The following is a 15,326-nucleotide window of genomic DNA, read 5'->3' on the forward strand; positions in this document are numbered from 1 at the left end:
CAGCTGGATGGATGAGGGATGTGGTTAAGGCTGCAGCCATTGGGCCCTGCTGCCCTGGAGCTGCTGGGGAGAGGGGTAACCAAAAAAGAGCCTTAACTGGTGTTTCTTGGTTGCTCTGGAGGCTCTCGGTGGGTGTTGGTCAATCTGTGCCAGACCCAGGATCCCTTCCCACAGCTGTGCCCCAAAGGCTTTATAGCCCTAATTGGATATTCAATGTGGCTAAAACTGTTGAGATTTTATCATGTCTTTAATTACCTTGCTTTCTTTCCCTCTCTCTTAAATTACTCATGCAGCTCCTACCACCCTGCCTTTCCCTCACGTGAGCTGTGAGCCGTGGCCACCAGGTTCTTCTTCCTGCCATGTCTTGGACCTGGTGCCACCAGAACATTGGACATGAGACTTTTGGGACAGGGCTTGGGTCAGAGGTGCTTGGTGCTGGGCCTGCAGAGCACGAGGCTGAAAATATCACCCAGACTTGATGGGTGGGTGGTGACATCCATCTGCATGGTCATTGCAGGAAATGCATGCTGGGCACAGCCAGCCTTTTCAGCAGATTTTGATGGATCAGGGGTCACTTTGGCCAAGGCTGCATCTGGTGGACCCTGGCAGCACAGTGGAGGGAGGGAACACTTCCAGAGCACTCCTGAGAGCAGTGGCAAGCACTACTGGGGTTGAGTGGCGCTGGGTTTCATGCCAGCATGGGCCTGTGTGTGTCCTCAGTCAAATAGGACTGTGGTGCTTCTTGTTGGATTGGCCAGAAAAGGTTTAGAGCTTGATTGGGATGTTCTGGTCGGGATCTGTGAATGGGGTGAGAGAAGAACAATGCAGCGTTTGGAAGCCAAGTGTTTTCAGTGACATTCCCGTGCCCTCCGCTTGATCATTGAAGCATGTTAAGTATTGTGGTTTCAGTCAAAAGAACTCCATGCTGAAAAGCCAGATGAGACTTGTATGGAGAGGAGTTTCTTGGCAGCCTGGAGCTCAGGGGATCATAGGAGCTGGTTGCCTCTGCCCAGTACAGTGGAGCTGTGGGGATTTCCCAGAATTGGATCAAGGGCTTCCAGCAGTGTAGCCCAATTGAACTCAGCTTCCTTGGGGAAAAGGAGCTGGTTTGAACTGTGTGCTGCCATGGGAAGAGAGGAAACACAGCCATGGGAGGAATCCTGCTCACTGCTTCTGCTACCACCAGAGGCGAGCTGGGAGCAGGGATGGCAACTGCTGCTGTTGGGCAACCACCACCCTTCTGCTCTGGGCTCTGGAGCAGAAGCCATTGTCCCCTGCCCCGATGAATGTGAGTGTCACACAGCAGCAGGAGTTGCCTGCCTGGCTTGCCAGGTGTCAGAGCCACCCACAGTAGTGTGTGAGGATGTGCCGCTGTTACTCTGTGTCCTCACCTCAAGCTGCACGTCAGCAGCAGTGCAGCCTGCAGAGCAGGTGACTGATGGATGACTCCTGAAGCCTGGTGCCATAGCCTGGTGTCCTTAGATGGCTCATTAATGGTCTGTGACCAGGTGGGGTAGGGTTAGAAAAAGGGTTAGATTCTGCTTTGAGTTCCTTAACAAGGGCTGGACTGTACCTGTGGCATCAAGGTGGACAGACTCACACATCACTTCTCAATGATTTCATCAGCTGGCAAACTTAAGTATGCTACAGCCCGACATCTTGGGATGGAGAAGAGAAATATATTCCCTAACACACAGTGGGAGGTTAGAGTATGTGCAAGTATTGAGATTGCTCTAAGTGTCCAGGCTGCCCACCTGCTGGGCTTGACAGCTCACTGCTCACATGTGCTATTTCTGGTTGGCATCATGTATCTGGCTTCCGAGGTGATGGTTGCCATTTTCTCTGTTGTTGTTTTTGTGACAGAGAAAGAAGTCTGGTTTTCCCCCTATGTGGTAGCTCAGTTGGCTAAAGGGGATTTGTAAGAACAGGAAACCCCCAGCTCTTGTGTGTGTTTCACTTCTCAGGTATAACATGTAAGCAAGGCTTTAGGTGAAACCCTGAATTTCTGTGGTGATAGCTGAACAGCACAGAGAGGAAAGAGGGTGCCTCTGAACACATGAGGCAGTAACAGGATGTTAAATATATTTAGTTAAATGCATTCAGATTCAGTCTGCCCTAGAAACTTATTGGAGTGAGGTGGGAGATGCACCCAAAAAAAAAGGGATGGTATCTGGGAAGGGCAAAGTACTGTCACTGACAGTGCCTTTGACATCAGGGTTTCCCATGCATGGTGCCCCAGAATGGTGAGCTGACAAGAAGCTTTGATCAGTGAGCTAATACCTGCAGATGGAAGAGGAAGGATTGTCCTGGCAGGAGTAGGTTAGGACAGTGTGGCTGGTGACCTATTTGGAGACTGTGTAGACCAGGAAGATTTGCAAAGTTTCATTTGCTGCTAGCCTGGAGCTTCTCTTCTTCTTCCCCTTTCAAGTTCCTCAGGCCAGTGTCTCTATTATCCATGGCCCACACCACATCCTTCTCTTTCTAACTCCATGCAGTAACAAAGGAGCAATCTGCCCAGTCAGTAAATGAATACAAGCATTAAGAACGAGTCTGAAGAGGAAGCAAGCTGGATCTTCAGCCTCAGATTACCAAGAGCTTGTCTGCCAGAGTGCAACATTTGTTGTCCAGCCGTTGTGCTACTCATCTTCTGGGTCCCCAGACACAGGGGCCACTGCTCACCAGGCCATTTCTCTTCGTTCAGGCTGGTGGCACCAAATACAACTAGCTCTTCCTAACTCCTTGCATGCCTTGGCAAATCCTGTGCATTTTGGTTTGGATGTCCTTTTGCACTGATGTAGAAATAATTGATTCTGACCCTTTCACATGCAGCTGTGACTTCAGCAGGATCACCTGAACGCACCCAGTTTGCTTGCACAGTGATATCTGATTTTGCCTGTTCTGTCCAGCCACCTTTGCAGTGAGTCAGACATCTCTGAGCAATTCCATCTCCTCCTGGCTTGCACTCCCAGGAAGTGAGAGACCGGAGGAGACTCCCTATGGCCCACCCTAAGGTGTGGAGCGTGCAGTTAGCCTGAGGCCATGTCTGCTCTGATCTCCTTTCTTCTCCTGGTGTAATGCTCTGATGGAAAGGATGACCTTGCTTACTTGGACAAGAATAAATCTTCTTGTAAAAAATCAGAGGTTGGGGTTTTTTTCTGCTTAAACAATGCAAAGTGTAATGGTCCAAGTGTTAGGGTAGCTGTAGTGCTGGCTTTATAGTTGCTAATTGAATCAACTTGGCTGCCTCTCCCAAGAGTTTGCTGACCTTTTTTTTTCTCCTCTATCCCCTTTCCCTTTGTTCTGCTAGTGAGAACTTCTGTGTGGACACTGAAAACTATGTATAAATATGTCTGTGCCACTAACCAAATAATTCTTGACCTAATTAAGCAGACCTTCCTTTGGCAAAAGCTCAGCTGGCAGTGGCATGCCACTTTTGTGATAGTTTTCATAAACAGCTGTAATAAAAGCAGCTGCATTGCTTTGATGCTTCATGTGAGGGCCTGGTAGGATCCTGCATGCTCATTCCAGAGAGCCTCAGAGCTGGATTTTGGGGGCTGGTGCATGAAAACCTATGGAGGGGTTTCCCATTAGCCTGGAGTTACCCGGGTGTTGCCCACAAGAAAAGACTGACTCGCTCTCTCTTAATGAGGACTTTTCCTGTAGTACTGGATGCTGCTTTCACTGTTCAACAATTTTCGCCCACCACTTTCAGAGCTTGTGGACTAGGCAGGTATTTCTGAAAGCACTCATCTGAATAACCACTTTTTTTGTTGTTCTTTCCCTTGCCCAGAGAGATGCTCTGCTGCCTTTCCGTGATGCTCTTACCCGTAGTCAGCTCAGGGCAGCTCACTCACAGTGACTCATGCTGGCTTGCAGTGCATGATCCCTCGACCTCTGTGACCCTAAATAATTTGAACACAGAATGGGATTTGCCCTGGCATGAAAATGAGCATGGAGAGAAGGGTATCATGACTCCCAGGAACATACAGGCAGGCAGTGCAGGAACTCTGGGGAAAAGGCAAGCAGCACAGGGAGGACAGAGCTACCCTGTTTCCACAGCACCCCCTGCTTGGTACCTGTTACCTTCCCCTCTGGCAGCCACCCCGCTCTTCCAGGGGAGCTTTCCATTGATCCTCTGGTCCCCCTGGGGACAGGAGCTTTCTTCATGTGTTCAGTGGGGAAGTGCTGAGAAGAAGTTTTGCAGATTGCCTGAGTTGCACACCCTCTGACCATGAGAGAAGTTGGACCCTGTACAGCTGCCAGCCACCCTGCAAAATAGGAACTGTGATACTTGGTGCTTTTATAGTACCTCAATAAATGACAATAAAATATGTGTATTTTTAATCCTACAGCTGGCTCTGGCAGTGTCACAGAGACCCATTATTTGCCTGGGGGAGATGGGGACTCCAGATCAAATGAGGTATAATCTCTTGTCAAAGGCCTCCTGTATCTTCTCTGTATTCCTTTATTGTCCTGATTTGTGATAGAGGCTTATGCTCTATGCTCTATGATAGGTTATACTAGAATAACTTGCACAAAACTTTAATAAAAGTTCTCCTCGTGGAATGTGGTCCCTGTTCCTCTCTGACCATACCCAATATACAGCATACCCTTGAAGTTAGCTATCAGTTTTTGCACAAACTGGAGCAGTACTGCTCGTTAAAAAGTTCCAAACGAAGGAAAAAATGAAAGTGTTTTAGCCAAAATATGGAAGTATTCAGTCCACATGAAACATGTTGACTATAAGTTTCAAGACTGTCGCCTTTAAACAGCCAAGTGTCTTGAGTTAGGTGTTTCTGCTGCATGGAGAATTTGAGTAAGCACGTCCAACTTCAGGAATTCTGCCAAAGCAGGTTTAATACTCCTACGTATGCAAAAAAGCTGGTCTTGGGAGAAGCAGATGCTGCAGCAGAGCAGTTGTGAGAGCAGGGCTAGACTGCATCAGAGATTTTAGTTCCAGTTCAGTAACAGCTGATTAGAACAGATATTTGGAACATGGTAAAAAATACTGTTGTTTTTTTATGTATTCATCAAGCTGAAGTGATCTGGACCCCAGACTGGCTGAAAGTCTTTGAGGAACGATGGCTCTGGGGCCAGCCACAGGTTTTACCATTTCCTCTTGCCACCAGTGGTGACTAAGTGGTGAAATTGATAGACACTATGTACAGGTTTTCTTCCTGATTAACCAAACGGATGCATCTCGCTGCAATTATCACCCTTCATTTCGCATTTCAAGGCCACTTACCCCCTCCCGCAGGCATCGGCAGCCCTGGCTGAGGGCTGAGTGCAGTCACTCCTGGCCGACCCCTCCAGGCGGTGCAAGTGCCTCCCGGCCCTGGCTGCCAGAGCATTGATTCAACACCGATCCCACCCATCCTGTCTCATCCCTCATCCTGGCCCTTCCCATGCATTCATTCAAAGCGCCTTTCCCCAGCTCCCGCGGGCAGGGATGCCCCTACCGCGGGTGGGTCGGTGCTGCAGGTGCAAGGCTGAGGCAGAGACCGAGCTGTGCCCCAGTGTCTGCCTGCCAGCGCCTTCCTGGGGCTGAGCCACCTCCATGGGGGCATCTGCCCCACTGGGGACGGGCACAGGGAGGAGGGCAGGGGCACAGCAGGGCACATACATGGGCGAGGAGCTGGAGGGAAGGACGGGAGCAGGGGCTGTAACCCTGGTTGGGTCCTGCACTGCTGACCTACATGTCTGTGGGGAAGAGAAAGCTGTGGGTTTACCAGGGGCTTCAGCTCAGTGTGGAATGTGTGCCGATGCCTGCTTCACTCTGACAGCACTGACTGTGGGTGAACAAAGATATTTGCAACAGGCGGTGAACACAGATATTTTAATTGCCTCAAATTTTATTCTGTTTCCTTTTTTTTAGTTTGGTTTCTTTTAAGGTGACTGTGAAATTAGCTATACTTCACAGGGAGGCCTGGAATGAAGGTTTTGCAATGCATAAAGTGTTCTTTTTACTATTATTACTATGTATGTATTATTACTATTATTACTATATTATGTACTTTTTAAAAGCATCATTTAGGTGCTCCTTCTGCCTTCTCCATCCCTTCTCCCATTATTTGTAATCCAAAAGGTCCTTATGGTTGTTTATTGCACTGTGGTTGCAGAAGTTTTGTGTGTGTGTGTAGATGTAGATGCTTTATTTCATCACCTCTCATCCCATTCCATTCTTCAGTATAAAGTTGTTCTCACTCCCACTCCAAACAAACCCTTTGGGCCTAGTCCTGTCTTCTCTTCCTTCCCTCCCTTCTCTTCCTCCTCCTTTTAACCATTGATTTATAAAATGTTGCTTACTGATTTCTGGTATATTCTAGGTGAAGAGAGCAACTGTGTATATTAAAGTGTCCAGTGCCATCTAAGACATTCTGCTGGAATAAAAGGTTTGGCTGAGGCAAGCTCCTAGAGAATGTTTCCCTGCCCTGCCCAGTTGTCTTGGATGATCAAGGGTTCCTCCAATGGCACCAGATCCCAAAGTATGCAACAGGATCTGTTCCCAGTGGATGAGTCTGCCTGGGAGCATCCACATTTAAACAGATTTGGTTTTAAACTGGGATGGTATTTCCCCCATAGCCTCGCTGGTGGGGTGTAGCTGCATGGCCCTGTGGGGTTATCCCTTCTCCAAGTGGCCAGTGAGGGCTGTGCAGCACTTGACAGAAATGTGGGCTGGGTCACCTTTAACACCCTGATCAGACCTCTGAACTTTTGGTTCCCTGCATGTGGAGGGGTGGCACATGAGGAAGGGCTGCATGATAGAACCCTTCCCTGCAGGATGTGAACTTGTATGACTACCAAACTGGGATGAATAATCAAACTCTTAGTTCTCATGAGACACGTGATGTTTCAAGGAAACAGGAGACATCATGTGAGTTTTAGAGTACTTAAGATGGTGAGCTTTCATACAAAAAGGCTTTTTAAGAGCCAAATGGCTCTCTTGAAAGAGATCAGTGTATAGCTTGGATCTCTGATAGGGTTGAACTCTGTTCCATTCATCCCACCCCTCCATGCAAGGGGCTGGAACAGACTCTGTGATTTGCACTGAGTTTGCCCATCCTCAGCTCCTCAGCCCAGCTTCAGCCCTCTCATTCTTGCTTACTGAGTGATTGCTGTGGTTGTTGTACCAGCCTCTGGATCCAGTTCCCACACAGGTGTGGAGCAAGGAACAGCATCTAGGCACACCCAGGCAAAGGGGCTGAATCCTTCTCCAAGATCCAGCCTGTATGAATGGATGGCCTCCCAAAATCTCTCCTCCTGAATTGATCCTGTACAGAGAGGAATGGAAATACTTTCTGATCCTGTATTTTAGCTGTCTCAGAGAAAGGGAGATAAGGTTTATACAGGGGAGGAAAGAGAAGTCTTCACTCCCACCAGGGAACCTTTAATTTTTGATCCTCCAGTTTAGACAGGGAATGGGGTGCCTATATTTGGGAGAGGAGAATGTAGCTGTGAAATGTGCTGTCATCATCTCCCTTGTTAGCCAGTGTTTCTGCCACCACCTGCGTGTGTTCCCTTGCTGTAACACTTCCCTTCTTAGTTCCCATTAGCCCTCAGTAAGCAGTTGTGTGTCTTTGGGGATCTTTACTTTGGGACCTGACACCTGCAACTGTTCTGCTTCCCCAACACTGAGGGAAGCCCTTTGACAGGAGCAGACAGTGGCCTCACAGCCTGAGAAGGCACAGCCAACATCGCCTGTAAGGAGAGGGAGCTCAGCAGGCTTGGCCAATGCCCCCCAGAGCCCAGGAGTGACACTCCTCTGTGGCACTCAGGTACTGGGGCAGCTCTGCTGCTGTGGGTACGACCTGCAGCCAGTCCTCAGAGCGAGTGTTTGTGAAGCTGCAGCGTGTGAACCTGCCCTGTGATCAGCAGACAAGCAGGCAGCCCTCCCCCAGCCTCCAGCACCTGAGCACGGCTGTGCTGGGGCAGGGCTGCCTCGCTCCCCGAGGCTGGGCTGGGAAACGATCCAGCAGCCAGGCTGAGGAAGGGCTGCGGTGCTGTGCGGCTGCCAGGAAATCTGAGCCCTCCAGGCAGGTCTGAAGCTCAAACGAAGCTCATTAGGGCTCAGCTATGTGAGGGGTTTCTCCCCGCCCACTCGATGTTCTTGCACACCAGCTGTGTCACCTGCAATGCGCCCCGGCTCTTGTTTGCAGATCTGGGGAGTTTGAGGTTGGGTAGGCACTGTGCAAGCAGAAGAGCAAGAGACAGAAGGCCTCCTGTGCCCACAGTACTGATACAGGTGAGAAGCTGAACGTTTTATTCCAATGTTTGTTCTTATTAACGAAAGAAAGAGGGTCTTTAGAATAGGTCTTCCTGCATTTCAGCTGCCTTTTATAAAGCCTCTGGGAAGTTTCCAGTCTGATAATGATGGGGGAATGCTGCTCCCGAGATATATTTTGCATTGAGTCTGGGAGAATCGAGGTGGAGACAAGGATCTCAGGTGCAGAACTTCCAACTCCCACCTGCGTGCTTTAGGAGTCATGCTCCATCTTGTGCTCTTTGTGATGCAATGAATGGTTCGAGCTGTGCTAAAAGCCCAGCCCAAATTCAGGAGTAGAAAGTAAACCCGCCCAGCTCCTTGTGGTTAGGAAAATGCTTGTGAAGTGAGGGAGGTGGGTTCAAAACCCTGAGGCTGGTAATGGAAACTAATTCAAGCATCTCGTTTGCTGGGCAATGTTCCCTAACCACAGAGCGAGCCTGCAGAGGGAGCAGGCTCCGTCCAACGCAGGAAACGCCCGTGCACCTCCTCACTGAGGAGCACCAGCAGCTCAGGTAAATCCCTAAGCTTGGTCTTCCCACCCCTCCCTGCCTCGGTGCAGGGTGGTCGCTCCCCCACCCCACAGCCTCTGTGTTCTGACACCTAATGTGTGATGTTGGGATCCGGTTCATTCTCCTGGCCAAAGCAGTTACTGCCTTTCCTGCACTAGCTCAGGAAGGCCCATGTCCTGTATCAGCTCTGGAGCGCTATCAACGCTGGATGGACAGACATCCTTTCATCCTCTCCACGTGTGACTCTTTCTGTGATGACAGTGCTGGTTTTTAACCCCTTCTGGAGTTGGGGTGGCCTGGGGTGCTCTGCTGCACAGGAGAGCAAACACCCCAGGCTCACTCTGCAGCATCTCAGATTGTCTCTTCCTGGGTGGCAGGATCTACACTTGCCAAGTTCTCCCACACCTCCCCAGCCCAACACCAGGAACCAAGCAGAGCCCCAAGAGGGATATATCCCTGAAAGGAACCAAGCTTCCTCATTCCCAAGCCAAGAGGTGCTTGAATCAGCATCCTTTGGGCACAGATAGTGCCTGTGTATCTGCAACTGTTTGGGCTGAGTAAAGCACTGCCTGTAGCTCATCACATCAGTGCTGCCCACAGACTAATGAGACTTCAGGTGCTACTGGCAGCGTGGAATGATGTGAACCGCTGTGTTAACAAACCAACAGCCACTCCTGCCCTGCCGTGGGCTGCAACAGCTCAGACCACACAGCTCATGGGGCTCCCCTTTCCTTCCTCAAGCAGCAGAACTGTGTCACCACGGGGGCAGGGTCTGCCACTCTCAGGACACAGGATGCTCAGGCACCGCTCCATGCAGAATTCCTCACTGGAGTGCTGTGGCCACCCTGGCTGCAGGGGCAGTGCTGCTCTGTCGTTTACCCCGAGTTCTCTCCCCAGATGCATCTGCTGGTTCAATGACCAGTCACTGGCTGTTAAAATGCTTTTGCGTTCTCAGCTTCCCCGAATGACATGGTGGGAGTTGTCATCACCCCACTGTTAACCCACTTTCCCAGTTACTGGAATGCTGAGCATCAAACACTCCCATGGAGCCCAACCTCACTGTTGTGCTGCGGTGAGCCATAAGCATCTCTCCAAATGCACGTCCCTTGGAGAAGAGAAAACAGTGACTAAATTGGTTTCTGAATTTGCATCAGTGCTTTAAAACGTCTAAGCATTATGACCCCAAAACCTCAATTTTCTCCATGCAGTGATGGAAAAGTCAGGGATGGAGGGATGGGCATTATGACTGTTCTGTCCATAGGGGCTCCTTAGGTGAGTTATTTCCCACCAGGCTCATTTCCTGTGCTGTCAGTCCACTTCACTCTACACCTTCAGCTAAAAATGGTCTTTTGAAAAACCTCCTGGGAAGTAACAGAAATGAGTGTGGATCCAGGGGTGCCACAGAGAGCTAACAATTTCTTCTCTCATTTGAAAGCAAACCCCCTCAAATGCTCCTGAACTCATCCTGAATGCAGGGATGTAAAAAGAAACTGTCACCAGGCTGTAGCTTTCACTAGGCATCAGTAAAGACATTGTATAAAATAGGAAGGTTTAGCCACTCAAAAGTGCCCTCTGAAAATTTAATGATCTAATCCAGGGTTCTTCAATAATTGCCCAGTTCCTATCAGAACAAGTGAGCGAACACCTTCCCAAAGCTGAGCTCCACAGACACAGGTAAGTCACACGAGAATATGGCTGCTTTCCTACAGGAAAAACACAAGACCAGATATATTTCACACAGTGTTATTCACACATTTTCATTTTGATTTTTACAGTATATACACGTGAACATTACATTATTCAATACGAGCCACCTGGAGTCAAACCTAATCAAACTGGTCCGTAAACAATCTATATCAAAAAGCAATACTTGAGCAAAAAGTCTAGTGGTTCTACCCAAACCTTAAAATAGTTGAAAGGAAATCCAGTGATTTTCATGTTCCTGGATAGAATTTGTGCACAAATGATCTCAGGAGAGCAAGTGGAATATTATACTCAAGATATTGAAAGCACCAAGGATGACAGTTACAGGACTGTTTAAATTCAACCATGGCATGAGTGCTGCAGGGACAAAGTACAGAGACATTTTCAGTTTCTGCCTGGACATCCCCAAAAGCCTGCTGTACTGTTTTAGGTGGTGAAGGAATGCCAGCTCTGTGGATTATAACACACGGCACAGGTTCACAGGGTAAAGACAGTCACTGAGAATTGATGTGTCCAAGGGAGTGGCTCAAAGTCATCCTTTGGGTGACTATGGGAAAGCTCTGGCTCCAATGACTGGGCTGGTACCTCTGGGGAGGAATTTTGTGAACTGCCATGCAAAAACTACTTGGCAATTAGAATTGTGCTTACTCAAAATAACGAGGCCTCCTACTTCACTTCATGCAGGCACTGGAAGTAGGCCGGAAGAGACTTTGCCATTTGCCTATTAAGGAGTTCTCACTACCATTAGAAACGCAGCGCCTCAGATGTCTGCTAGATAACAGTTATGTAACCCTGGTACCAACAGTAACATGACAGAATTCCTCATACAAGTTTGTACCACTACTATTTTCTTTCTCATGATCACACCCCTACCAAAACAGCCTTTTATTTGATCAATGCTCAAGACGTTGTTTCCAAACTACCACGTTGATCAAAACTTTAGGTTAAGCCATCCAAATGAACATTTTACACAAAATACTTACTTCAACAACATACAAAGCACTTTCTTTATCTTTCAGAAACTGAATATACAAAGTAAGCTTTTTCCAAAATATTTCCATAGGCAAAGGATTAAAAAGGATTTTAATTATACACATATGGTCACAATTCTGCCTTAAAAAGATCATTGGGAAATGTACATAAGGCCGCTTGTATATGTACATCATCTTTATGTTACTGTTACAATGTCATATGTCCAGAGAAAAAAATCGACAGTATCATACATATTTGCTTTACGCTGCGAGAAGGCTATTCAAAAATACAGTACTCTTCTGTACAAAAAATTCATGCCACATTTATTAAGATGGAAGAAGCATTGGTTTCTGTAATAACCAAATATTTCAGTCCACTTCTTACTATGCTTATTTATCCTGATTTAAAATTTGAACAGATCGATTTCCCAAAGTGTCCATATGAACAGATTCAACAGCTATGTTATAAACAAAACATAATGTTTCTCACAATAGATAAAAAGAAAGCCGGTTCATATTTTTGAAACCATATAAAGATAGAATTTTAAAAAAATCACTCTTGATTTGCTGAAATAAATTTACATTATACAACACTATATGCCGGGGGAAAGAAGGGAATGAGGATATGAATATACACTAAAATGCAAATTTTTGTCTCAAAAAGGAGTAAAACAAATTACATTTACAGCATGAAGGTTTACAAATGTACATCTGTACAACCAAGGTAAGCATCACTACTAAATTAGCAAGGCTTCGTAATAAACATCGAAACGAGAGATTTGTTTTCAAACTGTAAACTTACACCTATTAACTACACGTATACAATGCATATATTTATAGGAAGCAAAAAGCTATCTGAATATTTAATCAATCATGCTTAAATGTTGAGCTATCAAGTTTACTTTTCAGTGGCCCCTTCTCTTTATCATTACCTATTTTTTGCATCTACAGTGAGAAAGCAAAATAAATGCTCAACACTTTCAAATCCTTACAATTCTATATGCAAAATAAAAAAATACATATCTCTACTCTTCCTGCATTGTAAAACTGACTGTAAAGTTAATACAGGTTCACTCCTTTTCCAACAGAGTACTTTGCTGAATGGAAGTACCACCATCATTTTAATCGCTCTACCTTGTACAACAATTAAATATATAAGTATATACAGCACTTTATTTTTAATACATCGCTAGAGAAAACCTTAGGGCATGATTTAAAAAAACCTGTATCCACAGCAAGTGCCAAAACCTAGTCTTTTAAAGTTTCCATCGTTTTGTTCTTCCCTACTTTAATTTGCTGTGCCCTGTTTGTTATTTGGATAGGATGTTGTGAACCACCAAAATACAACTTAACTTTTCAACATGTTAAATAATGTTTATGCAGCTGATCAATTTTAATCTGGTATAAAAGACTTCACACAAAGGGAAAAATAAGGATTAATTCTATATACAACTCTATAAACCTGTTGTGCTATGATGCTGGGTAGACCTACCAGATTGCAAGCCAGTGTATTAAAAGAATACTGTACTTTTTCCCTTTAAAAACTATTTCAGTGACTTTACAAGGTAAAAATTTACAAAATATGTGACAGCTATTTTGATACAATTACATCATATACAGGCATTCTGTGCTTTGCCAGCCATCCAATCTGATAGGTCTCCGGATCAGGGCTGGAGATTTTTTTTAACAATTCACTCCCCAAAAATATACACAAGAATAAAAATTTTACAAATGGATGAACAAAGTCAATAAATAGATTTAAAAAAATCAGAACATTTAGAGTTAAGTTGTAGGTTTTGATAATTCACAATTTAATTTTTCTTCTGTTTCTCTTTGTCTTTTACAGCATCCCATTTGGTGGTCCACCAATTGGCCCCAGATCAGCACTGTTCTTCAGGTAATACTTCTCCAGCTTGGCCAGAATGTGTTTGCCATAGGTGTATTTACGCAGAGTCGTGATGTGAGGTCGAATCTGTAATAAGAAACACGTTTGGCTTTTTTAACATCCACACTTTTAAGTAGAGGTGACTACACTTTGAAAAAATTATGCAAAAAGATGCCAGAAGCCTGTATTTCAAAGCGCTGGAAGTTTCTGGAAAGATGTAAAACTGGTGATTTTGACTCATCAAATAACTGATGTTCCTATTGCAGGAAAACGGAGGCAGTACTTTGTGGGAGAGCCCTGTTGGTGACTGGAGGAAGCAGAGCTACTGCAGGAATATCTTGGGCCCTGTGTTAAATAGCCTCTGGCCATTATGGCAACAGCACACTTCTCCATGTCTGGATATTCTTAAGTAGAAATGTGCCTGGAAGTAGAAATGCTAGGAAGTGTGGGAATCTCTTTTTGGGGGAACTGCAGAGTGGATTTATACCCACAATCAGGAAATAAAAAGAGAAAACAGTATTTCTCCTGTTATATTAATAGTGATGACAGATACTACATTTTCCTGTTAGAAGTATTTTCACATAAAAGCTGGCATGAAGACAGAAGATGAAATCCAACTACCGAAACTTTCCTTTTTTAGCTCAGTGCTCAGAGACCTGAATGTTTTCTCCTTTACCAAGCTCCACTGAATGTCATGGAGCTTGGTAAATGCCATCAAGCTCTGGATTACAGAAGTGTTGAGTTTTACATCTGCAGGGGAAGGTGCTGTGGCAGAACAGCTCCCAGACGTATTTCCGAATCCCTGCAAGCATGCACGCCCATACCTTGTGCATGATGATCTTCCTCTGGGCGGGCTCGGCCATGTCGATCATCTTCTGCACGACGTAGTTGGCGTACTGGTCCTTCATCATGGTGTATAAGGCACTGTGCGGGCCGTCGTTCTGGCAGCACACCTCGTCGATCAGCAGGGCTCGCTCCGCGCGCGACGCGTGCGTCACGCACTTCTCCACCACGTTGCTGAAAAAGAAGGCAAGTCCACGGTGGGACTGTGTGGCCGCATTTCTCCTCACAGAGAAAAGCAAGGCACAGCTTCCCAAGGATAAGTTCTGGGAATTGCAGCAAGGAACCTCAGAGAAAGAAAAAACCAATTCTTATCTTATTTACTGCTCCTGTTTTGGAACATGTGGAATGTTGTGGAAGATTGTTTACCTGAAGGGAATTGGTGATTGGATTCTGGTGTGAGTGTTTTGATTCACTGACCTATTGAATCCACGCGTGTGTGTTGGGATTGTTGGCTGACAGTCACAGGATTCTGGTCAGTTGAGTTGAGTGCTTGTGCAGATTCAGTTTAGATGTAGTGTAATGTAGTATGGAATAATATAGTATAATAAAGTAATTATTTAGCCTTCTGATATCAATGGAGTCAGATGCATAATTTCCTCCCTTTGTCAGGGTTGCCTTGATTTCCGATAGGACTGGAGGGGTAACATTCTTTCAGGTAACTACTATCAATTTCTCTGGAAGTTTAGCAGTTCTTAATGCCAGTAAAGAGCATATTGCAAACGCATCAATTCCTCATTTCCAAATTTCCAGTCTAATGACTGAGGAAGTTAGTCACCACATCACTATTACTTCATCCATGTGACAGGGTTATTTTCTGATTATCTGGTAGGAGAGACTTTTACACTGAACCTACATAAGTATACTGGACTTCAGGCTGCAGATGTGTTCTAGCACATCTATTTTGGTTGTGGGCCCTTTGAAGACCCAACAGAGAATGCTAGGTATGAAGACTCCTGCTTTTTAAATAAATGCACTTTCCAAGAGCATGCCTACATCAGAGATTCCATCAAATATTCTTTTGTGGAGCAAGTCTCTGACCTTCCAGTTTATTTCAGAAGCAGGAGAGGCCATCAAAGCTTGTAACATAGCAAAATGATCCCAGTCCTAAAACTGTGCTTTAGAAATTAAGCAAGTTAGAGGGTTTTGAAATT

The 15,326-nt window shown here is 45.9% G+C and overlaps 1 protein-coding gene across 10 annotated transcripts in view; it reads right to left on the reverse strand.

Annotated features, from left to right (window-relative positions):
- Positions 1-10,499: 10,499 nt before the first annotated feature.
- Positions 10,500-15,326, reverse strand: part of PUM2 (pumilio RNA binding family member 2) — a 68,569-nt gene continuing 63,742 nt past the window's right edge. For all 10 annotated transcript variants that reach the window (XM_054630462.2, XM_077175118.1, XM_077175115.1 and 7 more), the window contains 2 exons: positions 14,157-14,349; positions 10,500-13,419 (listed from right to left, as the gene is read on the reverse strand). In XM_054630462.2, the coding sequence (XP_054486437.1) occupies positions 13,288-13,419; positions 14,157-14,349 (325 nt within the window). In that variant the 3' untranslated portion in view covers positions 10,500-13,287. The remainder of the gene's footprint in view (positions 13,420-14,156; positions 14,350-15,326) is intronic.

The sequence above is a fragment of the Agelaius phoeniceus genome, chromosome 3, assembly GCF_051311805.1.
Source record: "Agelaius phoeniceus isolate bAgePho1 chromosome 3, bAgePho1.hap1, whole genome shotgun sequence".
Lineage (NCBI taxonomy): Eukaryota > Metazoa > Chordata > Aves > Passeriformes > Icteridae > Agelaius > Agelaius phoeniceus.